This window comes from Schistocerca americana, chromosome 6 (genome assembly GCF_021461395.2).
Source record: "Schistocerca americana isolate TAMUIC-IGC-003095 chromosome 6, iqSchAmer2.1, whole genome shotgun sequence".
Lineage (NCBI taxonomy): Eukaryota > Metazoa > Arthropoda > Insecta > Orthoptera > Acrididae > Schistocerca > Schistocerca americana.
The window spans coordinates 32,208,298-32,235,235 of record NC_060124.1 but is presented as its reverse complement, the minus strand read 5'-3'; the positions used below and the strand labels follow the sequence as shown (position 1 = coordinate 32,235,235).

At 37.6% G+C, this 26,938-nt stretch overlaps 1 protein-coding gene across 1 annotated transcript in view; it reads left to right on the top strand.

Moving 5' to 3' along the window:
• The first annotated feature begins 228 nt into the window (after window positions 1-228).
• Window positions 229-26,938, top strand: part of LOC124619287 (gastrula zinc finger protein XlCGF57.1) — a 135,415-nt gene continuing 108,705 nt past the window's right edge. Inside the window, exons 1-3 of the mRNA XM_047145557.1 lie at window positions 229-311; window positions 17,406-17,471; window positions 19,694-19,744. Of these exons, the coding sequence (XP_047001513.1) occupies window positions 19,720-19,744 (25 nt within the window). The 5' untranslated portion in view covers window positions 229-311; window positions 17,406-17,471; window positions 19,694-19,719. The remainder of the gene's footprint in view (window positions 312-17,405; window positions 17,472-19,693; window positions 19,745-26,938) is intronic.

The window sequence follows — 26,938 nt, the reverse complement described above, 5'->3', positions numbered from 1 at the left end:
ACAAAGTACAACTGTAGTAAATGTCCTCCATTTAGTAGTTGCCAGAAACATTGTTGGAAAAAATATCGCAATGTTAGTTTATACATGGGTTAAAGAATTGTTAAGTTACAAACTGCACAGTTTTCCACAAAAAAGAGAAATCTAAAGCCTGTTCAGATTTCCTACGCTCTTCATGTTCAAAACAAGGCATATCTTCGCCCCTGATATGTAGCTTTCTTGTGCTGTAATGGTGACGCTGAGGTTGACGACGTATCAGGGGCGTGGAAGCAGTGTTTAAGATTATTATTTAAGATTTGCACCTACAATGAACTGTGAGTATCTTGCTCTACGAAGAAACGGTTGAGCTGTGTGTTTTCTTTCATCTTATTGTGTTTATATTTTCATTTAATTCGATATTGGGGAAGAATAGTGTTAAAGAAAGTGAACACCACTCCAAAGAAATAATGCTTACCTCCAGCGCCTGTAAGTTATACAGTTTTCCGTACAGTTTGTGATGTGTTGACAGTCGGACAGAAGTTTGTGTAGGTCACGAGAGACTTATTGCATGTGATAAATGTTTCTTATATTGCGTTTTGATTTTTATGATCCAGAGAAACTTTAAAATTAGTCAGTGTGAGAATATATTTTAGTCCATTCAGTGATGGAAGTGGAAGGGCATTCAAACTGTTCGATGGCTAGCAGACTGAAATAATTATCAGGCTTTTTAAAGACACCAATGTGAAATATTTGTATTTGCGTGTATTATTTGCAGTAATTCGTTTTACTTGATGTAACGGAAGGAATGCTCAATAAATGCACTCACTCCTTTTCAAAAACCTGTTTTCAGTTCATGGACAGGTCCTTCGTATGTGATTGTTTACATGCCTTATAGTTGTAGGAAGTTACATAATTTGTATAGAATTGTTAATGTGGCAGTGACTGAAAATGCATTTGATATCGGTTATGTGTTTTCAATTAGATAAGTTCAGGAAAGTTGTGATTGATAATTTTTTAGTATGGTAGTTTGATGAATAATCTAAGTTACAAACTAAAGAGAAATGCATGAGAAAGGAGTATAGCAGTAGACTTAGAAGATGTTCAGTGCGTGATTTGTCACTTTCTGGTTAAATTTGCCATGATTTCATGAACAGACAGCATACAGTAATGAGATTAAGTATGTATCTATGAGAGCAATTTTTAAAGTGTCGAGTACTTTGAGAAATTGAAATGTGAATAATGACAACAGTATTAAGATTATGCTAATGATTCTTAAAAAAAAAAAAAAAAAAAAAAACTGTACAGAACATACTTAAATTTAATAGAAGTTCTTGAACAAGGCATCTAGGCTATATTGATGTAAGTATACTAATAGCCCTATTACTTTTACAAGTAAAAAGACACTGATTTACAAAGGAAATAAAACAAATGTCACACAATAAAGGAAAAAAATCTTGAAATGCACCCCTTTTTTCCAATTGTTTATTTCAGTAATCATATTCATTGATTGTGTATATGTTACATCTAGGAGAACTTTCAGGACTGTCCCAGGAGTCATTGTGTACATTAATAGCAGACCAGCAAATCATCAAAACTTAATTTGTACACTGCGTTGCTGCTTCCTTGGCTAATTTAAGTAACTGCTGTTTTGGTACTGTTTGTAGCTTAACATTTATCTCTTCTCATTGGTATTTATCAAAGAAATAGTTGTAGTATTTGTAGTAGCCACCATGTCGTTATGTGCATAGTCCTGCTTACTAGTTTTATTGTTCGCCGTACTGCTTTGCAGTCAACTCTTATTTTCAGTGTAACTCTCCGAACTTTTCAGTCCTTGAATCTAGACCTACAGATAAATTGTAGAAAGAGTGGGTGAAATTGTATGTTCTTAATTTTCTTTGGAATTCGCAGGGATTCCAAATTTCTTGCTTCATGTTGGATGGGACCTTGTTGAATACCTTTGTGTGCACGCAAATACATCCATTTTGAATCCTACACAAGGAAGCAAAGTCTACATGAAAAGGATTTTTTTGTGTTTTGTTACTACCGATCACAGTTCAGCTGGAAGTGATTTCTATTGGAAGCGACATGTCTCGGGAAATGAATTTCAGAATTCCAATATCCTTAAAAAAAGAGCTGCGTGTGATTTGTGGTTGGTTCTTTGCATAGTATTTTTAGTTCTCACTTCCGCTGAACAAATTATTTGTTGTTTATTTATTTATTTGTACCATTTGGTACAATAGTATCAGACATATCAGAAACAAATATATTTAATATACACATATAAAATATTTACAAAGCAGGACAACATAAGGTGAGGATAGGTTAGGAAATGTGCTGCTTTAGACACATTTCTCCAGTATAATAATTGAGTGAAAATATTCTAAATAAGCAGACACATTGTGTTTGGGTAAACAAAATGACAAGTACTTCTGAAGACAAAGCAAACTTTTTGGTTAGTTTAAATGTTGGCTCCATTTTAACCTGTTATGCTATTGGACCCCAAGTATTTTTCCTTGTGTCATGTAATTTATTATTGTTAGTTTCTACTTATGGTGCTTGCAGCTCACTTTTGCTTGTTTAAAACAGCATAATATTAGTCTTTCTGAGAATAAAACACTGTTTGCTGTAGGCTTGTTTGGTTGTGATCACATCTGTGTCTGTTGAAGTTGTTTTTAGACTCATGCTCAGTATGCTTGTGTCGTTTGATCACTGCAGGTTTTGAACCATGCTTCCAACACCACTGGAAGATCATTTGTGAATGTTAAGGATGGGGGTAGGCCAAGTATCTTCCCATGTGGGACCACACATGCAATGTTCCCTCATTGTGAAGTTAAGTTTCATGCCTGTGACAGTCTCTCTGTTGCCATTCATATTTTTAAACTCAGTTACCAGTACATTTACTGCTTAATGGTTTTTGTTGTTTACAATAAAAAATCAGTTTCTTATGAATTGTGATCTATACATTTAAAAGACACAAAAAATAATTTTCATTTATATTTTGCTTCCATGTCTAGGTTTCAGAGTGGAGTTATGTACGCTTGTGCATAGGCACATTTCACATCTAAGCCAAATAGAGAAATTAAGATTTCTCAACAAGTCAAAATAAATTTGAAACATGTCTAATTTTCCACTCTTTTTACAAGGTATCTGAGTACCTACACACCAAGATTAAAAATTGCTTTTAGCTACATGGCAGGTAGCAGTTTTTGTCATAAAGCTGCATGACAATTAGGCCTAATAATGTATTGTAAGCAGGATTGTGTGTTGTCATAAATAGGTAACCATTTGCTTTGAAAATTACACCATGAGATAAATATTAGGGGACCAATGGGAGGTAAACAGCAACTCTTTTCAAAGTTGCAGCTTTCGTTCTTGTTGTTGTTATAATCATCTCCTACCTTCCAAACTTCACAGAAGTTCTCCTGCGAAACTCTGCGGAACTTCATTCTGAACACATCTTGGTGCTTTTGCAGGGGATACTGGGACAAATGTAGGGGAAACAAGTGCGGACTCTTTTTCACAGAGCAAGCAGCACTCTGGAATCAGTATTGTATTCACACTATCTATTGCAGTGCTATGACATGTTGTATTGTTCTGTAGCTATGGTTGGAAACCTTCCATATTGGCCCAGAGTCGTCCGACTTGCAGCAATTCTTCCAGTCCCAGAGAAGGGCCAGATAATGTAGTTTGGGTAGCAAGTAGCATAAGCTTGGATACAATTAAGCAATGTGATGATAATTTATTTATAATTTGGAGCACAGATTAAGTTTTAACTATTTGCTTGCATTTTTTTTTAACGTGTACTTTGACTTTTTCAACATCACTGAAGGTTCTCCATATTTAAGTGATCTGCTGAACATAGTGAATTGTTGAATATATGAACGAAATGCTAATCTGTCTCTGTGTGAACATAATGTGTTTCTTTAGATTTTCCTTTCTATACATTTCATAAACATTGCTGTAACGGAAAAAAATTTCAAAAATTTTGATGCTATATCAAAATACAAAAACATAGCATCTTCTGTCCACAACTTATAACGTCAGTGTTGCACAGAAAGTGACTTAAGTATGCAACCATTAAAGTGTTTGACCACCTCCCTTGTGACTTATAGTTCCAGTATGTAATGGAAGTTTTAAAAACAAATGGAAATATTTCCTGTCTAACAAATACACCTACTCCAGGCATGAATTTCTGAATAGATAGTACCGGTACTGGATTAAGAGGAGAAAATTGTAACACCTAAGCTTTTCACCTTAATTAAGACAGTAAAAGCATGGTTTTTTCTGAAAGTACTTCTGACAGAAAAAAGAGATTCTGGTAGTTGGTCTCAAAGGTTTTTATTAATCGTTCCTTTGGCACTCTTTCAGCGATATTTCCATAGAAACTTTCATTCACTAAAACACATTCCTTATATATAACTGAGAAGTGAAATATCAATTTTCATAGATTTAGCTTCAAAATTTTGTTAATGTAACAAAACATTTTCATAAAAATTTTCGTTCGACATTCTACCTGTGAAGGGGTTGAATTTCCATAACAGTGAAACAGGTATAAATTTTCATAGATTTAACTTTGAAAATACTTTCATAATGAAATAATTTAATAAAATTTTTCATCCCCCATTTCACTCTCTTCTGCAGTTGAATGTCCAAAAACACTGTAACATGTAAATTTTTTTTTTTTTTTTTCTTTTTTTTTTCCCTCCAAGCGTGAAGTCAGATACCAGTTTTTCTAGATGTAGCATTTAAAAATGCTTTAGTAGTTCTTTAATAATGATTTATTTCCAAAAAAAACTTTCCCACACTGCTTTTCCGTTAGCGATTGTAGTCCAGATGTGCTGAAGCACAATTTTTTAAATTTCTGACAGAAACCAACCACCAGTTTTCATAGTTCTAACTTCAAAATGATCTTAATAGTGACATATTTTCAAGAAACCTTTTAACCCCTAATTTACCCCATTAGGAGCGGAATTTTGAACAATCTCTTCTTAATTGATGCCTGCGGTATAAGATCAACACCCTCTCCGGGTTTCAAGTTTGTATCCTTAGCAGTTTGGGCTGGGTGAGAATGAGCCACTGAATCAGTTTTGCTCTGTTTCAACCCTTAGGGATTGAATTTCCAAAAACAGCAAAAGTATGTTTTTTTATAAGCAAACGAGAAGCCAAATACCAATTTTCAAAGATGTAGCTTTAAAAATGCATGCGCAGTGAAATATTTGCATACAGCATTTCACCCCCTATTCCACCTCCAGAGTGGTTTAATTTCCAAAGTCAGTGAAATGTGTATTTTTTTTAATTTCTAACAGAGACGCCATGTTACACGCATGGTAGAAGCAAGGTTACCCAAGAGACTCATGGATTCAGCAGTAGAGGGTAGGAGGAGTCGGGGCAGACCGAGGAGAAGGTACCTGGATTCGGTTAAGAATGATTTTGAAGTAATAGGTTTAACATCAGAAGAGGCACCAATGTTAGCACTGAATAGGGGATCATGGAGGAACTGTATAAGGGGGGCTATGCTCCAGACTGAACGCTGAAAGGCATAATCAGTCTTAAATGATGATGATGATGATGACAGAGACGCCAAATACAAATATTCACAGATTTAACTTGAAAAAAGCTTGCTTAATGAAATATTTCCATAAAAACTTTCATCCTCTATTCCCCTCGTATAGGGGTTGACTTCACAAAATCAGTGAAACCCATATATTTTTTTATTTCTCACTAAGAAGTCAAATTTCCATAGATTTAGCTTTAAAAATGGTTTCATAATGGAACAGTTTCATCAAACATTTGATTCCCTATTTCACCCCTTAGGGGTTGAATTTCCAAAAACTCTAAAACAAGTATTCCTTTATTTGTAACTGAGAAGTCATATACCAATTTTCACAGAGCAGTTTTAAAATACTTTAGTAGTTCTTCAATAATTTGTTTTACCCACTACTTAACCCTCACAAGGGTTAAATATCCAAAAATGCCAAAACACCTTTCTTTATTTCTAACGAGGGAACCAAATACCAATTTTCGTAGGTCTAGCTTAAAAACTGAGTTAATAGCTACATATTTTCAAAAAACCTTTCATTCCCTATTTCACCCTCTTGGGGGTTGAATTTTGAAAAATCCATTCGTAAACCATGTCTGAAGTATAACATCAATGCTTGCAAATTTCAAGTTCCTGTCGTTAGTAGTTTAGGCTGGGCGATGAATCAGCAAACCATTCAGCTGGGACATAAGTACAAGTATATCACCATATTTGAAAACACAACACTAGTATCTAGTTTCAATCACATCCCTTATCTTAGTGATAAAGCTATGGAGCTGTAAGGAATGCATTGACCATTGTGAGTAAGTTGTAATTTAAATACAAGTAGTGCATCTACAAAGCTGCGAGGTGCTGTAGTAGACGCAATGAAAACAGATTCCTGACAGTTGCAGTGGGCTTGATGTGGATGCTTTTCATGTCTGCCTTGACCAGTCATATAACCTGATTTTATAAATATCTGTATAGCAGTGTTTCAGTATTGTTGCAGCTCTATAAGTGATTGTTGTTCACATCTGCAACCATTTGCGCTTTAGAATTAAAAGCTGGCGACAGCACTGCCATTGTCAGGGATCTTTTTTTGCTGACTGCTATGGGGTAACCAATTCTTCAGAGTACCACTTAAGTTCGGAATTGTTGAGGCTACTGTGTTTGAGATCTTTACCAACGTGGCCCAATGTAAGCAAGTAAATTAGCACAGGGTAGAACTATTACAGCTATTACTGACAAGTTTGATCTAACATTAGCAGAGGCAGACCTAAATCAACAAACAGGAATTGTCGGAAGGCAATGTCTCATGTAGATGTTTGTTAGATTCACACGACAGAAGTGAGCATCAATGGGATAAAAAAAGTGGAACAGTTATAATCAGTTCATTATAGGGTTGATGAGCAGGAGCTCTGTGCAAATATGGTGAAACTAGTAGGTCAAAACTCCTCTGAAGTGACTGAAAATCCACACAGCAATTGGCTTAATCATCCCCCCCCCCCCTCCCCCTGTCCCTACAAATGAAAAGATGGAGTAAATGTGGGTTACTACTCTCAGGCCATTTGTCACTTCCTTCGGTGTTGGTGCTAGTAGTGTACAGATTTTGGTGCACCACATTTTGGTTTTTCCTTTCTGGTAAGAACTCGTCTTAATATTCATCTGATGAAGGACTTCGTCTGAACGTCAAAAATATCCAACAGTTTACTTTTAAATGTGCCTGTCTGCTGCTCATCATATCCTCTTTATGTCAACTGTTGTGCCTAGGAATCTTGCATACTCGGTTCACTAGACAAACACGCAAACAACTCGTATTAATGAGTTTTATTATGAAAAGACAATTATGAATGCTTAACTTAGATGTGTGTGCCGCAAACAAAGGGTGACATACAAAATAACAGTCTTCTTCAGAACAGACAAACACAGGTCTGGGCTACGTAGAGATTTGAAATGATAGAGGCTACAATGCGGCAGCTAACAAAGTGGCTAACATTGAAGCTGCTGTCGAAGTGGTGGCAGCCCCCAGTCATGTGCGGCACTTACATCCGCTTCACCTAGGGCTGCTGCTGACATGTTGTCGTCCTGCAGGGAGGTCGGTCAATGTGCGATTTACTGACCTCTTCTCACATTTTTCTCTTCTCTGTAATTCCCAACTGGCACGCTGGTGCTGACTTTATCCCATAACATCAGCTGTAGGTCCTGTAGTCACGTTTTAAAAAAAAGTCAAGGAAAGAATCAAAAAATGGAAAATCTGGGATGGAATGTAACAATATTACAAAAAGCATATGTGGAGATGCTGAGTCGCAGATAGTCACAACAAAAAGACTGTCACAAATAGAGCTTTCAGCCAGTAAGACCTTCGTCAAAAATAGACCACACACACACACACACACACACACACACACACACACACACACACACACACACACACACACACAAGCGCGACAGCAGTCTCAGGCAAGTAAGTGGCTTCAGTTGCTCGAGACTGCAGTCGTGTGTGCGTGTGTGTGTGGTGTCTATTTTTGACGAAGGCCTTACTGGTAAAAAGCTTTATTTGTGACAGTCTTTTTGTTTTGCCTTACTGCGACTCATCGTCTCCGCTATATGGTGAGTGGAAACTTCCTTTTTCATAATTAAGTCAAGGAAAGTCTAAATTATGCACACCACTGAGAGGTGTGTGGCATAGGGTACGCCCCACTGTACCAGTTATTAGGGTTTCTTCCTGTTCCATTATTCACGTATGGAGTGCGGGAAGAATGATTCTCTGAATGCCTGTGTGCATGCAGTAATTATTCTAATCTTATCCTCAAGATTCCTATGTGAGCAATACTTCTTGAAACTTAGTTACTATACTTTCTCGGGATAGTTTGTCTATCTTCAAGAGTCTTCCAGTTCAGTTCCTTCAGTATCTCTCTGACACTGCGATGGATCAAACATACCTGTGACCATTCATGCTGGTCTTCTGTGTACATGTTCAGTGTCCCCTGCCAGTCCTATTTGATTCGGTCCCACACAACTGAGCAATATTCTAGAACCAGTCACAAGTGATTTGTGAGCAATCTTCTTGGTAGACTGATTGCACTTCCCCAGTATTCTGCCAATTAAACTACATCTACCACCTACTTTACTCACAGCTGAGTCTATGTGATCATTCCATTTCATATCCCTACACAGTGCTATGCATGGATATCTGTGAGAGTTTGCCAATTACAGCAGTGACTCATTGATATTATAATAATAAGATACTACATTTTTTTTTTTTGTGACATGCACTTTTTTACATTTCTGAACATTTAAAGCGTGTTGCCAGTCTTTGCACCACTTTGAAATCTTGTCAAAATCTGTCTGAATATTTAGCAGCTACTCTGAGATGGTATTTTATGATAGATAATTGCATCATTTGCAAAAGGTCCATGGGTACTATTAATATTGTCTGCAAGGTCAGTAATATATAACATGAATAGCAATGGTCCCAACACGCTTCCAGGGCATACTTGTAGTTACTTCTACATCTGATGATGATTCCCCATCCGATATAACATGCTGCATCCTCCCTACCAAACTTAACCAGTCACAGATTGGATTTTATATGATTGTACCTTTGAGTAGGTGTGGTGTGGAGTCTAGTACTTCGTGAAATCAAGAAATACTGCAACTAACAGACTACCTTGATCCAAAGTTGTCAGTACGTCTTGTGAAAAAGTGTGAGTTTGCATTTTACACAAATGCTGTTTTCAAGAGCCATGCTGGTTGGCTCTGAGGATGTCTTTCTGTTGACGATACCTTATTATGTTTGAGTTCAGAACATGTTTTAAGATTCACAACAAATCAATGTCAAGAATATTAGACATAGTTCTGTGGATCACTTCTACTACCTCTCCTGTAGATGGGTATAATCTGTGCTTTTTATCAAGAACTGGGCACGGCTTCTATCTACGATAGATTATAGTTACAAGAGGGGCTAACCCAGCTGCAAATTCAGTCTAGTATCTGGCAGGGATTCCATCGGGGCTTGGAGCTTTGTTCAATTTTAACGATTTCAGCTGTTTCTCAACACCATTGACACTAATATGTATTTCATTCATCACTTCAGTGGCATGAGGATTACATTGAGGCAATTCTCCTGGGTTTTCATTTGTAAAGAAACATTTGAAAATGGAGTTAAGTGTTTCACCTTTTACTTTGCTACTGCCAATTTCAGTTCCTGTCTTATTCTCTAGGGACTGGACACTAACTTTGGTGTCACTAACAGCCACTACACATGGTCAGAATTTCTTTGGGTTTTGTGAAATATCATTTGACAATATTCTACTACAGTAGTCATTGAAGACATCTCACATTGCACTCTTGCCAGCCAATTGCGTTTATCTGTAGCCCTATGCTTTATTATGCATTTATTATTCAGTAATCTGTTTCTTTAGAAGTTTCTTGACAGTGTCTGTATATTGTGGAGGGTCCCTTCCATTATGAACTGTTCCACTAGGTACACACATATCCAGTGCATGGTCAATTATTCATTTAATCTTGAGCCATAGTTCCTCTACATGCTTCTGCCCTGCCCTGTGCTGAAAGTTTGAAGTTCCTCACTGAGATATGACACTGCTGATTTTTTTTAATCTGGTTTACTGGATGTAAATATCCTTCTGCTTGTTTTAATAGTCTTTTGTACATTGGTTATCATTGTTGCAAAACCTCATCACGGTCACTATCAGTTCCAATGCAGACATCCTCAAAGAGGTCAGGTCTATTTGTTGTCATTAGATGCAATATACAGGATGTTTCAGAAGTGATGGTCAATAGTTCACTCATAGAAAGCACAGGCCGAAGTAGCTAAAAGCTCTGGTAAACATGGGTGTGCAAATCAATCAATGCCAAGGTATTGCACTGATTTGAGCTGCAAACCAACTGTAAATGCCCATGGAAACTGTGGTACTTACATTGGTACCTCAAGGTTTGGGACCGACTCTCCGTTTGTTTATGCTTGCTCAAGTACTTATCTTTCATCGCCTGTGCACTGTGCTGTACCAGCCTCACAGTCGGTTACAAACGTGAAGGCACCATGGACAGAGGTTACACCATTGCAGAGTAGGCTGACATGCAGTTCACGTATGGCAAAGCGAATGGCAATGCCTTTGAGGCTGCACCATTGTATGAAGAGAAGCTTTTTCTCTCTGCAGGCAGCCTCAAAGACGTACATTTAGCCAGTTACATCAGCGCCTTAGAGAAACCATGTATGAGAAGGCCTATCCAGATCCATAACACCTGATGTTGAGGAAATGGTGTTACACATTGAACGCGAACGTCCGAGGACTGGTACCCAAGGGCTTGCCCTTAGCCATAGCAGTGTGTGATGGATTTTACATTGGCTAGTACTGTACCTACATCATCTCCAGTGAGTGCAAACCCTCAACATTGCAGGCTTCCTCATAGAGAGAATTTCTACCAATGTGTGCAACAACAGTTTACCCTGAATCCCCTGTTTGGAAGCAGTATTCCGCTCATGGATGAGGCTGGATATACCCGTGACGGTATTTTTAACCACCATAACTATGACATTGAGGCTGATGTCAATCCTAATGCAACACATGTTTCATGACATCAGCAGCATTATTTGTAGAATGTCTTGACAGGACTGCTCAGAGACTGCATTCGTGGACCACACTTCCTACCACAGAGACTAACTGGACAGCAGTACATGTGGTTTCTGTGGACTGTGCTTCCAGATGTACAGTATGATGTCCCACTGAACCAATGCATGAACATATGGTTCATGCATGTTGGTGCTCCAGCATATTTTCATTTGTGAGTGCTCTGGCTTCTATCTTGGACGTATAGTCAACATTGGGAGGGTAGAGGAGGGCCCATGCCATGGCCTCCAAGGTCTCTGGATTTAAATCTTATGGATTTCTGTGTGTGGGATCATGTAAGAAACCTGGTCTATGTTACCAAGGTCAACTCTCTTGAGGAATTACGCTTGCGGATTGAAGCAGCCTTCAATCATTCACAGATTTCCCCTGGGCTGCCTGAGAAGATTCACAACTCATTTCAGAGATGAGTGCAGTGTAGCATTCAGATGCATGGACAACACTTTGAACACCTACTGCAACATTTACAGATGCCATGTGTTCCTAGACACTGTTGAACAGCAACAGAAAATATGTTGTATCTCGACAGTTGTTGATTTGTGAACCCATGTTTATTGGAGCTTTTTAGTTACTTTTGTCCTGTGCTTTCCCTGTGTGAATTATTGAAACACCATGTTTCCATCATGAGTGGGGTTCCTAACTATCTGTTCTAGATAGTTTTCAGAGAAGGTGTTTAGTAATGTTTCACAGGATTACATATCACATCCACCTCTAACAAAACTGTAATTTTCCCAATTAATTGGTGAATGATTTAAGGTCTCCACTGATGATTACAGTATGATTGAGGAACTTATGAACAAGTGAACTGAGGTTCCATCAGGAGATGAGTCTGGGGGGCGATAGTAGGATCCAATTATCATTTGATGTCCATCCCTGATACGGAATCTTGTCCAAACCACCTCACATGCAGCTTCAATTTCTATCTCGGTGGATTTGAGTGTCTTGTCTACAGTGACGAATACGCCTCCTCCATTCGCGATTTGCTTTTCATTTTGATATACTCTTTTTTTTCCCACAAAAATCTCACCGCTATCAATTTCAGGTTTCAACCAGCATTATGTGAGCTTCACTGCTTTTCATGAGCACTTCCACTTGGGCACTTTTTTTTGCAAATTATTCAGTAGTTTACCATTAGGATTTTAATACTCTCACCCTTTGGAAGCATTTCTTTCGATCTTACACTAATTTTTCTGGGATTCCTACAGCTGTTGTTATTTGGATGAGTGGAGAGTCGCCTAATCTAAAAAACCATTGTATGCACACCACACAAAGTCAGATACCTAAGTAGCAGCCTCCATTGTGTAGTGCACACCTGACCTATTTAGGGGGACCCTACAGTTCTCATCCCTATGCTGTAAGTCCAGGAAGTTCCAGCCTATCTTGTCACAGAACCTTCTGAGTCTGTTTCAGTCCTTCCAATCGACTCAGAACCAGAGGGCGATCAGTTCTGGGGACAATGCTGCAAATTGTGAGCTTCACTGAAACTCCATGCACATTGCTAGTTTTCTCGACTTTCTGTGCTATTAACCGGAATGACTGAGCATGACCTCGGAACGCAGATAACAGGCATCATTTGCTCCAACATACGTCACAATGTGTAGTTGGTTGCAACCTGTTCCATCAGTGGCTGCTGGAATAGCCTCTTCAATGTGTTGAATAGGCACCCAGGCATACACATGGAGTGCACCTGCTGCCCTTTTCTGTCCCTTGCTGCCATTTCCCTAAGGAGCTCCATCATTTGCTGTATGTTTGAACTGTTCACGACTTATAGACCCATACACATTCAGTTGGCCTCCTCTTGACACTGGACAAAAGAGGTTTCCCCAAAACAGGTGAAGTGAATCCCACTGTCTCAGATTCAGTGAAAAATAACACTTCAAACATGTTGATTGGGGTGATTGGTACAACACGCTGACTTCCCTGGTCCCTGTACAGGGCACCCAGACCTACCATTGACACAGTGCTCACAGCCAAGTGGATTAGTAACAACAGATCCTGTACTTCCTTCGGAGGAGACAGCATCTACAGGAGAGGATAGTATCTCAGATATCTCTGGTACCGGTATCACAGGTACATGGCTCTTGCGAGCTCTTCCAACACACTGATTCACAGCAGCTGCCAATCGTTTGACAGTACTCAGGGCAATTTCCAGCTACTTATGAACGTCAACCAACTCATCCCGTGCTCGAGAACAGCATTCACAGTGATGAATATTGACTAGTAGCAGAGCCTTTTTCTGAAATCTCAGAACTGTTTTTTCAGTCACTATCAGACTAACCAATTCCAGCCCAAGATGCTGGAGCTGGCGGTCGTGTGCACAAGGTTTGCTTGCTTGTATGTATAAATAGTGTATGTTTCTCTTTTGCTGATGAATGCTGTGGCCAAAAGCTTTATGTAACTGTCTTTTAATTGTGCATGTCTGCAACTTAATATTTCGTCTTTACGGTATGTAGCAATCTGTCTTTTTCTAAATTGTTTACATTTCTTTAACATAACTTTTAAAAAATTGTAATCAAAAAAATACGCCATTGGAAAACAATTTGGCAGAAAATTTAAGTAGTACAGGTGACATAAATTGATTTGAGAACTATAGTAGCAACAAACATGCACAATTTGGTCAATATTGTGTACCCTCATGATTATCAGTATTTCACTTAGTGATGTGCTTGTGAACACAGGTCTTCAGAATATGGCTGTGTGTGGATATAGATTGGCAGGGGGTGGGATGGTTGCTGTTTCTCTCACACATTTTTGTCTGTGTTGGGAAAGTAAATTTTTCTGTAATTTTTTTTTTTAATTTTCCGCCTTGCCGCACTCAACTACTTGTAGTTTCCATTTCTATCAGTAGACTAATAAACTATGTCAAATTTGTTGCTGGCAGCAGGTCAGCTTGGTAATGGGAACCTTTAACTGGCGAGAATGTTTTGTACAGGAGTTCAGGCCGCAAGTTTACCCACAGGAGCAGGCCCTCATACCAGCAACTGAAAAGTATTGTCTGTTGAATATAGCTCCTAACTTCCTGGAATTTCTCGCCATTTTTTGAGACTCTTAATTTTCATGCTACTTTATTCCCCGAAAGTTAGCTGTGTAATTTGGAAATTGTAGAAATATAAATACTTTCACTAAAATATTCTTTGGGGAGCACATTGGTAGGATTATGACCTCCGTGCCTATCCCCTTTCCTTGGATCCACTCTTGTACTTGAGTAATAGTACAGACAGGCAGGGCAATGGGCAAACAATAGATGCGAGTCAATTCAGAGGAGATGGAGGTAGCCCTATAGTCAACGTTGCTGAGTACACTGCTGTCACTCCAGTGCACACTATTTCTCCATGTAAAGAACTTTCAACACAGATCTTACAGATTTTTTTAAAATGTGCAGTATTAAAAGTCTGTAGCTGAAGCACTTGTCATCTGCCAGACAACTACTGCCTGTTACTGTTGATCCCAGCCAGTGCATGTTATGCCAGCTAGGCTCTGCTATGAACATCACAGCTATTGCAGCTCCCTACAGAGAGCGTGCTGCTCCACCAGTTATGTAGGAAATCAGATGTCCAATTGCCAGTAATATAAATAGGATGGAGATCTAATTTTAATAAATTTCCTCTTATTAATCCATGAAAATTATAAAAGTGGATGTGTGTGTGTGTGTGTGTGTGTGTGTGTGTGTGTGTGTGTGTGTGTGTGTGTGTGTGTGTGTTCCACATCTCCTCGTAATCACTGGATCAATTTCAACCATAATTAGTACAGATATCACTGATTGTCCGGAAAAAATCACTGTGGGGGTATGATCCACCTACTTCTCAAAGGGTTGGGGGGGGGGGGGGGGGGGAAGAAGCAGCCTAGCTCACAGTGTGCCAATAGAAAAACTACGTTCATCTAGTATCTTAGAATGAGAACAATCAGTGACTCTTTTACACATAATTTCCAGACCTTTACGAGACATTATCTCGCTTAATGCCCTCCACAAAATGATGGAAGGAAACAAGTTCATCACTTACACTTTCACTGTTCATGCAGTAAAACTGCTACATTAGACATGACCTTTTAATTTATTACTTGTTTACTAATAATTATGTTTGCAACACATTTTGTACACAGTATTCACATATACGAGGGCCGTTCAGAAAGTAACCTCCGGTTGATTTAAAAAAATACACCAAGTTAAATAAAAATATTTTAATATATACATCTTACAACTACATCTTTGCACTATTTTTCTACATAGTCTCCATAGCGATTGAGGCACTTATCGTATCTCTTCACAAGCTTTGAAATTCCTTCTGCATAAAAATCACCCGCTTGTGCCTGGAGCCAGCCTGTGACTGCATCTTTGAGCTCTTCGTCGTCATCAAACCGCTGTGACCCGAGCCATTTCTTCAAATGCATGAAGAGGTGATAATCACTTGGCACCAGGTCTGGGCTGTAAGGTGGATGGTTGATAACGTCCCACTTGAAGGACTCAAGAAGGGCCGTTGTTCTGCGAGCAGAGTGAGGACGGGCGTTATCGTGCAAAAAAACGATACCGGAAGTCAGCATACCACGGCGTTTGTTCTGTATAGCCCGTCGTACCACGTTCCATGAATTCAACCAACAACACCCCTTTGGCATCCCAAAACACCGTTGCCATCAGTTTTCTGGCAGAAAAATCTTGCGAGGCTTTTCTTGGTTTGGTAGGCGAATTTGAATGTGCCCACATCTTTGATTGTTCTTTTGTCTCAGGGTTCACGTACTTAATCCAGGTTTCGTCACCGGTCACGATTCTGTTTAACAATGGTTCTCCTTCGTCCTCATAACGTGACAGAAAGTCTAATGCAGAGGCCATTCTTTGAGTTTTGTGGTGGTCGGTAAGAATTTTGGGCACCCATCGTGCACAGAACTTAAGGTAACCCAATCTTGCTGTCACTATCTCGTACAAGAGTCTTAGAAATCTGTGGAAAACCAGTAGATAACTCCGACATTGAGAAACGTCGATTTTCACGAACTTTTGCATCAACTGTCTGAACGAGTTCGTCAGTCACCAATGATGGTCTACCACTCCTCTCTTCATCATGAACGTTTTCTCGTCCACTTTTAAATAAACGTACCCATTCACGGACAACTCCTTCACTCATAACTCTTGGTCCGTACACGGCACAAAGCTCACGATGAATAGCTGCTGCAGAATATCCTTTGGCTGTAAAAAACCTTATGACAGCACGCACTTCACATTTGGCGGGGTTTTCTATTGCAGCACACATTTCGAACTGCCACAAAAACTAAACTAGCGCAGGTACGACGTTCACTCGACCACGGCTTGATGCCGACTGACCTGTTGAGTGCGTGAACGCACAGATGGCGTCGCTACTCCCCCCCACAACCCGCACTGTGACCAATCGGAACCGCCCTCGTATAATTGGATATAACTGCAAAATCATATATTTGTATGACAAACAGATGAGGAGATATGTCAAATTTTGAACTGCTTGGAAACGAATCTGCAGGGTGCTGTAGATACAGGTGAAATATGTGTGCAAATGTGTGAAATGTGTTAAATACATGTGACATGCATTCACTGGCAAAGTCATAGGTAAAAAAAGGCTGCTTCTAAACCCCTGGATTGATTTCAACCAAACTTGGTACACACGTTATTTACTATCTGGATAGAAATACTGTGGGGGTGAGAATCAGCTACTTTCTATTATAGTGTGGAGAGAAGACAGAAGAGAAGATAGCAGATAGAGAGGAGAAGGGAGGAGATAGACAGAGAGAGTGGGAGGGGGAATGGACTGAGGAGATGGACTGTGACAGGGAGAGGAGGAGGACAGAGGGGGAAGGAGCGGATGGTCAGAGAGAGGGGGGCTAGCAAATGGACAGAGAGAATGGCAGGCGGAAACGGACTATCAGAATTGGAAGGAACATGTATCCAGTGAAATCTGGGTACTCAGCTATTGTTAGAAATAAAAACTGTGTCATTATTACAATTGGCTTTACATTTTAACATCCACATGCTTTATGGATAATGTGCATACATTATAACCTGGATGTGACATACCACAGACAACATTGGTGACCTTACAGTGGAGAAGGAAATCTCTTATAAATGTGTGTGATAAATTTGTATCAACAATCACAAAAGAAGTTATTAATAATTTTTCTTTTAAATTGTTTTCCTTTTGCAAACATAAAATTTTGAGTCAGTTTTTTGGCTTCTTAACGACCTCATTTTTCTCTGTATTTGCTTGAATGTCTCTGTAATATTTTTTTCTTTTGTACCATTTTAGACTGCATTGACTCTAAAGACTGAGGAAAAAATATAAAATTTTTGGAGCACTAGCTGTATTGATTCAGTAAGTACACTTTTGTATTTATTTGTAGTAGTATCTTAAAATTTCTTTCAGTTAAGGCATTCTGTGTAAATAATAATACTTTCTGAGAGAAATTTGAGAATTTTTCAGATGCTATTTATTCACTGAAGTTATATTTAGTCACATTCTGTAGTCTTTATGTGAGCTAAAGACATAGATTAAATTCATATGAAGGTAGCCTCATTGAGATAGTATGGCATTTAAAGTAGAATAGTCAAGGGGTATGTTCCTTTTTCCAGATTATGAAAAATGATGAAAACATGTTTCTTTTTGAGTACTGCATAATTTGTGAGCACTCATAATTTTGTTACTGTAAGTATGATTTGTTAATAATGGCAGGAAAATAGTCAGCAACACAAGAATTATTTGTATCAGTGAGCCAATTCTCAGTGATAAGTTCTCATCAGGCCTGAACTGAAGAACACGCTGATTGAGGCCACCATATCTCCCAGTTATACTTGTTCCCTTCTTTTGACCATATCAGTGTTTCACTGAGGCAGGACTCAACAAGTTGTTGGAGGTCCTTTGCAGAAATACCAAGCCATGTTGTCTCTATTGCCAGCCATAATTGTGAAAGTATTGCCAGTGCAGGATTTTGTGTACGAATTGACCTCACGATTATGTCCCATAAATGTTCATGGGAGTCATGTTGGGCGATCGGAGTGGCCATATTGTTTGCTCAAATTGTCCAGAATGTTCTTCAAACTAATTGTGAACAATTGTGGCCCAGTGACTGACGGATTATCATCCCTAAAGATTCTGTCACAAATGGGTGCAAATGATCTCATAGCAGCTGATCATAACCATTTCCAGCCAGTGATTGGTTCAATTGGACCAAAGGACCCAGTCCATTGCATATAAACACAGCCCATACCATTACAAAGCTGCAACCAGCTTGCACAATGCATTGTTGTTAGGCTGGGTCCATGGCTTCGTGGGGTCACCGCCACACTCAAACCATACCATCAGCTCTTACCAACTGGAATTTGGACTCATCTGACCAGGCCATGGTTCTCCAGCCACCTAAGATCCAACCAGTAATGGTCACAAGCCTAGGAGAGGTGCTGCATGTGATGATGTGCAATTAGCAAAGGCACTCATGATGGTCGTCTGCTGCCATACCCTGTCAATACCAAATTTCACTGTCCTAATAGATATGTTTGTCATACATCCCACGTCGATTTCTGCGGTTATTTCATGCATTGTTGCTTGTCTGTTAGCACTGACAATGGTATGCAAATGCCACTGCTCCCAGTCTTTAAGTGAAGGGTGTCAGCCACTGTGTTGCCAATTGTGAGAGGTAATGCCTGAAATTTGGTACTCTCAGAACCCTCTTGACACTGTGGATCCCAGAATATTGAACTCCCTAACAATTTCGAAACTGGAAAGTCCTATGCGTCTAGTTCCAACTACTATTCTGCATTCAGAGTCTGTTATTTCCCATTGTGCGGCCATAATCACATTGAAAACCTTTTGACATCGATCACATGATTGCAAATGATGGCTCCGCCAATGCGCTGCCCTTTTATACCCTGTGTATGCGATACTACCTCCATCTGTTTACGTGCATATCGCTGTCCTATGACTTTAGTCACCTCAGTGTCTAGTGGGGCTTAGGGCATACAGTTTGGAGCCTGTTTCAATGTCCACCATCACTCAAGAAACTTGGCACTCTGCTGTATGGCAAATAGTCATGCAGAAGACGTATACTAGGCTATCATTTCGCCCATTCAAATATTTTTGTTGTTTTGAAATCCACTTGAAGAAAGAAGGAAGATTAGGGTTTAATTCCCCATTGACATTGATATTATTAGAGACAGAACACACACTTGTTTTTGGGGAAGGACAGGTAAGGAAATCAGACATGGACTTTTTGCCAGGGGAACCATTTCAGCATTTACCTTCACCAATTGAGGGCTTCACCAATTGACGGAAATGATTTCAAACCTAAATCTGGATAACTGGGCAGGGATTTGAACCATTGTCCTCTGAATGAGAGTCAACTGTGCTACACACTACTCCACCTTGCTAGGTGAGAACCATATGCACCTGTTCCATTAAAACAGATGTACAGCACTCAGAAATTAGTCAGTAATGTGATTAATTATGCTTGGTAAGTTATTGACTGCAGTAATATTTGCCTTCATTGTTAACTTTCACAGCTTATTTTTGTTTCCACCTAATACTGCACATTCTTTTTACAGAATTGATTCACCAGCAGACTTTCAAAATGGCTGACGAACATACAACTGAAGGTGAATATGCATTTTTCTGCAAAAAACTGTTTTGTTTCTTAGTATTGCATTATAATCTAAAATAGTTTCTACCTTAATGAAATTGTCATTGGTAAAAAAAACAAGAAAAATATGGTATGTCTTACTTTGAGTTCAGGAACGAAAATCAAACTGCTTAAAATTTCCTTGTATACTACACACCTCCTCATATCTTCCTACTTTCTTCTTTTCTGTCATCTCAAATTATTTTCCACATATGTATTGAAGCACCATTCCCGCATCGTATTACTCACAATCACTTATTGGTTAGCAGTTCAATGTGTTTAAAATTATTGACTCTTCCAAGTGTCAGATCTTAACTGTTGTATTTCATTGTTTTCTAATTCAGTTGCTCATGGTGAATATCTGTATGATTCTAAAAAATTGGATGTTTTTTTTATTGCTCATCCTTCATTTCCTAGTACGTTGAGATCTTTTGGTAGTAAAAAAGGTAGAACTAGATGTAATTTTAGGCAACATGTTTAGATCTTCTGTAGATTAAGTAATTGTTACTTAAAATAGCAGTATTACCAGCCAATGGCTGATAAAAAGTTATTTGTAGTGCTGACATTTCGAGAAGATTTCCCAGTGGAAAAGAGGGTAGTAAAAATAAGCAATTAGTAAAAGATCAGACCATGAAACAACCCAAAGACAGTATTCTGAGTAGTGCAATTAGCCTACAAGAAGAGTGATACTCTTTAAGCACAGATAATTTTTCAGAATTAGTGCCATGAGTTAGAACACAATATGTACTGCATTTGTAATTGTAACCATTGCTCAGTGTGTGCCAGAAGGTATCAATTTTCTTAAATTTTATAATCTTCATCATTGAATGTGTCAAAGTAGATAATACAGTGTGATACAAAAAGCTGTTCACAACTATTAAAAAAAATACTAATTTCTACACATTTTGTATAGGCTTGGTTATGCTATAATGTTAAAGCAAAAAATATAATGTGATTTTTTTTATTAAAGTGCTATTATATAATTTGTTCTGTGTCAGTTTCATCTCAAGGGTTCATTAATAGGTTAGATGCCACTTTGCAACTGAAAAATAATACCAATATTTGTAGGTGAAGGCGAAACAAATACTCTTACCATTTGAAAAGAAAATAAAAAAAAGTCAAGAAGATTGATGGCCAGTTGAAATACTTTGGAATTGGGTATCATGAAACTCTGTCTTGTCAGGTGAAATGAGTGGTAATTTGTCTCGCAGATGACAAAGTAGCTTATTCTGGATGGTTAAGTCTAACAGGAATTACAAAATTCTAAAGCATGTCCAGCTATGTTTCTTTGCATAAACAACATTGAATTTTATGTAGGGCATGAAAAGCACTCGGGGTCAATCCATACCAAGTGGTCCAGCACTGGTTGCTTGACCATCTCAGGAAAATTTTGTATTTGCTGGGAGAATTCCCCAATGTTTAGTAGTTACAAAAATATTTTTTTTTTTAAATTGTTTATTATTTTGAAATGGTGGCCATATTTGTTCCAGGCCGCATGCGTTTTTTCGTATTTGCAAGCATCTACATTTTTTACAATTATTCAGTAGTGGATTGTCCTCAGCCTTTCAGATAAAATGAATTTAGTTTATCACACTCTGGGCTACAAATTAACGTCATTATCACTTAGCTGAATGTATTCTTTAATTTATTTCAAATAGTTCAAAGTTATCAGCCACAAATTAAAAAAACTTAATTTTTGAACAGTAGTTATCCAAAGAAAGATTAATTTCTCAACTTTAATATTTTTTCTGCTATTACATTGTATAGTATAGTTACTTTTTATAGAGTATCAGTGGTGAGCAGCTTACACTTAAAAAAATACAACTTCAGTATAAATTTCAACTTTGAGATTCAATTGGAAGTTATGGAAAAAAATTACAAACAGGAGTCAAAAATACGTTTTTTAGCATCTGCAATATCTGGTAGGCTAATCAAATAAAGTATACCAATTGCATAATGTAACACACCACATTACACTAGCTAATGATTATTTGTTGAAACAGTGCTGTGGTAATTGTTTCAGCAGGCTAAAAATTGCATCTGCAAGCCTATAAAAGTCTGATTGTTGTCTTCCCCCATACACCAACAATTGTCTACTCACACTTATTTATCTAGAAATGTGCAGTTGAAAAATGGTGTCTCAGAGTTCTGTTGGTGTTATTATTAATGAAGCATGTCATAAAAGTGTGTATGGAGTGTATCCTAAAGACATTACTTTAATTGTTTTACTTAAGAGTTGGCCCGGAGGTCAAATCAACTTGCAAGTACCATGGTGAAATACTTAAAAAAATTTCATCACCTTTTTGGTCAGTCTTGCATGGACACTTTTGAGAAACATAAGAAACCTATAACAAAAGGTCTGCGAGAAATAACACTTGATTGTCATTCTAAAAATAAAAGCCCTTTTGTCAATCACATTCCAGGAAAATTATTGTGTCCAACATGTTACTCTAAGATATTTACAATTCACAAGAGAAAGGATAGTGAAACCTCAGATACAGAATTTTGTGACTTATCAGCAACCATTAAAGAAATAGACACAGCTTGTGAAATCCTGGATATTTCGCCTGCTAGTAAAATTAGAAAACTAAGTCAAGATAAAAGACCAAGTGCCTTGAATACAAAAATTGAGAAAGTGGCAGTTACAGTCAAAAATAATATGGAAGTTTCATTTCAAGTTACAATTTGTACTAAAACAGATGGAAGTTCTGAAACTTTACCAACCGAATATGATGATCTGATAGAAAAACTAAATGCAGTACTTTAAACAAAGAGGATAAAATTAAGATTATCAGTTTGCTGGCGGAGTCGAGCAAAAGTTAATGATGAATTTAATGTGTCACAACGTCTTGTTCAGTTAACAAGGCAATTAGTAAAAGAACAGGAAATTTTACCAGCATTACAAAAGAAAAGTGCATCTGATTTGGTAGATGAAAACACAATCAATAAAGTTATTGAGTATTATGACGATGACAATAATAGCCATTTGATGTCTGGCAAAAAGACTGTGTTTCTGTGAAAGAAAATGGTTCTAATATTCAAAGACAAAAAAAGGTTAATATTGTGTAATGTAAATGAACTATTCACTGAATTTAGAAAAGAAAATCCTGACCTTAAAATTGGAAGATCAGAGTTTTGTGAGTTGAGACCAAGATGGTGTATTGTTGCAGGGGCATCTGGCACCCATAATGTTTGTGTTTGTATCATCAGAACGTAAAGTTGATGATAGATGGGGCCAATCTTAGAGTTGACTATAAAGACCTTTTGGAAATTATGGTATGCAATATTGACAGTTACAATTATATGACCAAGGGAAAATGTGAAGATTGTCAAGGAAAACAAGCCCTACTTGACATGTTTGAAGAATCGGAAGACGATGATTTGATGCCTGACAATATAAAATACAAACAATTGGTGACAGTCATAATATCACGAGAAGAGTTTTTTGAAGTGTCGGTGGCTATTGCATTTACCCGAATCTAAGCCGCACTTTTTTCCCAGTTTTTGTAATCCAAAAAACTGCCTGCGGCTTAGAATTGAGTGCAAAGTAAGTAAAGGTTCAGTTCTGAAAAATGTTTGTAGGTGCCACCACAACTAACTTCTGCCGTCAAATATATGTAGCACTACACAGGCATGCTTTGTAGGCACAAAGATAAATACTGGCGCCAAAACCTTTGTGTCAGTAAATAAATTAAAAGAAACGGTAGAAGAATGTAAACATTATGCCATGTATTCTTTTGTGTTTCCTGCTGTCTCATTTAAATCCTGTCTGCGTAATAAACTACGAAAGTAGAGTGAGACAACAGCAAACGCTGAAGAATATACATATCATGTCATGTTTATATTCATATTATTCTTCTGCTGAGTAGTGATACGGTCAGAAATGAAGCACAGCAGCTGACTAGATTTTTAAATCTAAGATGACTCTAATTTCTGTGCAGAATGTCTAAAGAGGCATCTGAAAAGATTTTCAAACGGAGAAAAATTTTCGCTAAACTCTCGTTCAGAACATCTTCTATCATACGCATTCTATTATTTGGTTCTTGTTGATCATTATCAAAGAAAGCAGCAGTGTAAGTAACAACAAATAGCAGTCTCTTGCCATTGTTTTGCTTAAGAGACAATTCCTCTCTTTTTCTTTTATTGTAAACTGCGGTAGCGCGCACAAAAGCAAGCTGTGCCGTGAGCGGTGACAAGTTGTAAACTCTCATTATCAGAATGTGACAAACAATGCATGACGCAGTACTATAATGCATTTTCAGCTTAGAGTGACATAAACACCTATAACAAAGAGAACAGCACTTATCAGATCAAAGCAAAACAAGCAATCGATTCAAACCAACTGAAGCACGTGAAAAAGGAAGGGTACCCCTATAAATAGGGATGGAGCGCCTGACACATAGCAATGGCTACTTTGTAAAGCTTAACCGATAAGCTTATGACTCGAACCAAACTACTGTGGCTATATCTAAGCCCATTCGACCTAAATTGTGTCTCATGTTCTTACTCTCCCCCCTTGAATTTAGAGTCTCAAATTTCAGGTGCGACTTAGATTAGGGAAAATTTTTTTTCCTTGATTTCGAGTCTCATTTTTCAGGTGCGATTTAGATTCAAGTGTGGCTTAGATTCGAGTAAATATGGTAACCTTGAAAATCTGAAAATGCATCATTTTATTGCAAAAGCTCAAAATAAATTTTTGAAAGACAAAAAGCAAACCTTGGCAGCTGATGAATTTCTAGTTCTTGCTGACTTTTCGGAAAATTATTCCTTTGTCGTTCAAGATGAAGTTCAAAGGCACCACTGGGTAAACAAATAGGCCACAGTTCATCCATTTGTATTCAATTATAAAGATCAAGATAAACTAAAGGGCCACAGCTTTTGTGTCATAAGTGACTACCTTGAACACAACACTACAGCAGTGCACATTTTTCAACTAAAATTAACAAACTATACTAAACAGCACCACCCTTCCATAAAAAAAACTGATTTACTTTTTGGATGGGGCAGCAAGTCAGTATAAAAACAAAAAGAAAAAAAAAAATTAACATCTCCTTTCATAAGGAAGATTTTGGGTTTGATGTAGAATGGCACTTTTTCGCTTCATGCCATGGAAGAATGCTTGTGATGTTTTCGGGGGTGCAACAATGCGAGTTCTCACAAAAGCAAGTCTGCAGCGGATCGATGACAATCATATCATAACACCTCAAGAAATGTTTGAATTGTTTAAAAAGCATATCAAAGGAATTACCTATGTTTTAGTACAATGTCAGGAAATATGAGAAGTCTATGACAGTGTCTTGAAGGAAAGGTACAACACTTGTCAGAAAATTAAAGGCACTCGATCTTTTCATTGTTTTGCACCCTATTCACACAACTTACAGAAGTGTAAGATCACATCAACTTCATCTGATAGTGAACTTCATCAGTGTGGAAAATTTGTGCAACTGGTACTTCAAAATAAAGACATAGCGGCTTGTGTTTACGATGAACAGTGGTGGATTGGCGAAGTTGATAATATTGACTGTCAAAACCAAGATGTACATGTTGTATTTTATCACCCTCCAGGACCAAGGACATCTTTTAAAAAAAATTGAGAAGGATCAAGTTTGGATGCCACTTAAAATATACTAAGGAAGCTGTATCCCATGGGATTTACAACTATGACTGAGTGAACAAATTTCTCAAATGCTCAGTGAGCGATGTACTAAAAACAAATAACAAGAGAACAATATAATGTAATTGGTAGGCTTATTTTCAATAAGAAAGTAAGTAATCATAGATATCATTAAATTATATACTGTAACTGAAATATATTCCGTAAGCCTAGATATTACAGATTTAAAAACAACCTATTTTTGACTCCTGTTTGTAATTTTTTTCCGTAACTTACAATTGAATCTCAAAGTTGAAATTTAAACTGAAGTTTGATATCATAAAGGTCTATTAACTGTGAAATTTTCCGATTTTTATATGGTCCCCCAACAAAGATATTGCAGGCCACAAAATGGAAAAATTAAAAAAAAGATTTTTTTAAAAAAATAGTGTATTTTTTTAAAGTGTAAGCTGCTCACCATTGATACTCTATAAAAAGTAACTATACTATACAGTGTAATAGCAGAAAAAATATTAAAGCTGAGAAATTAATCTTTCTTTGGAAAACTACTGTTCAAAAATTGAGTTTTTTTAATTTGTGGCTGATAACTTTGAACTATTAAAAATATATTAAAGAATACATTCAGCTTAGTGAAAATGATGTTAATTTGTAGCCCAGAGTGTGTTGAACCAAATGCATTTTATCTGAAACGCTTAGGACAATGCAGTACTGATTAATTGTAAAAAATGTAGACGCTTGCAAATACAAAAGAAACGCATGCGGCCTGGAACAAATATGACCGCCATTTCAAAATAATAAAGAGCAAAATTTTTTTAAAGATATTTTTGTTTCTACTAAACATTGGGGAATTGATCCAGCAAATACAAAATTTTTCTGAGATAGTCAAGCAACCAATTACTATTATTATTATTATTATTATTATTATTATTATTATTTGACCACTTGGTATGGATTGACCAACTCGCTTTGGTGCCATCACATTCACAGAACACTGTTTTGTTTTGGTTTCCACTATCTCAGATCCTGCAGTAGCCTGTGGTCATATAGCCAGTGGTATAAAGTATTAACTATCACCGTACAGAGTAATGTCTCATTGTCTCTAATTTGGTCAAACATTTGCACACCAAATTACTAACTGACAATTTATTTATACCAGAAGTCATTTGTATTAGGGTCAGTGTTGTGCAAATGTGTCAGTCAGTCATTGGTGGAATTCCATTTTCATGAAAAGTACATCATGTTGACTTCTTAGGGATAAGAGTGATGCTATTTCTGATCTGTACAGCTAAAACAGAACCTTCTGTATGTTATATTGATGTTGCAAGTCACTTAAAATCCATTTCAGTAAATCTTGGTTGGCATACTTTAACTGCTTCCACTCACATTCAACAGAAATTATTTTCTCTGCAGTCATCCTCATTTTCCAGGGTTTCCTTTAATCACTTAAATTACCATAAAGGAGGCAACATCTAATTTTATCCCCATCCTTGTTCAAATCCAATCCACATTACTTTATCCTGACTTATTTTGGAAGCTTGATATCAGTTCTAAGTGGTG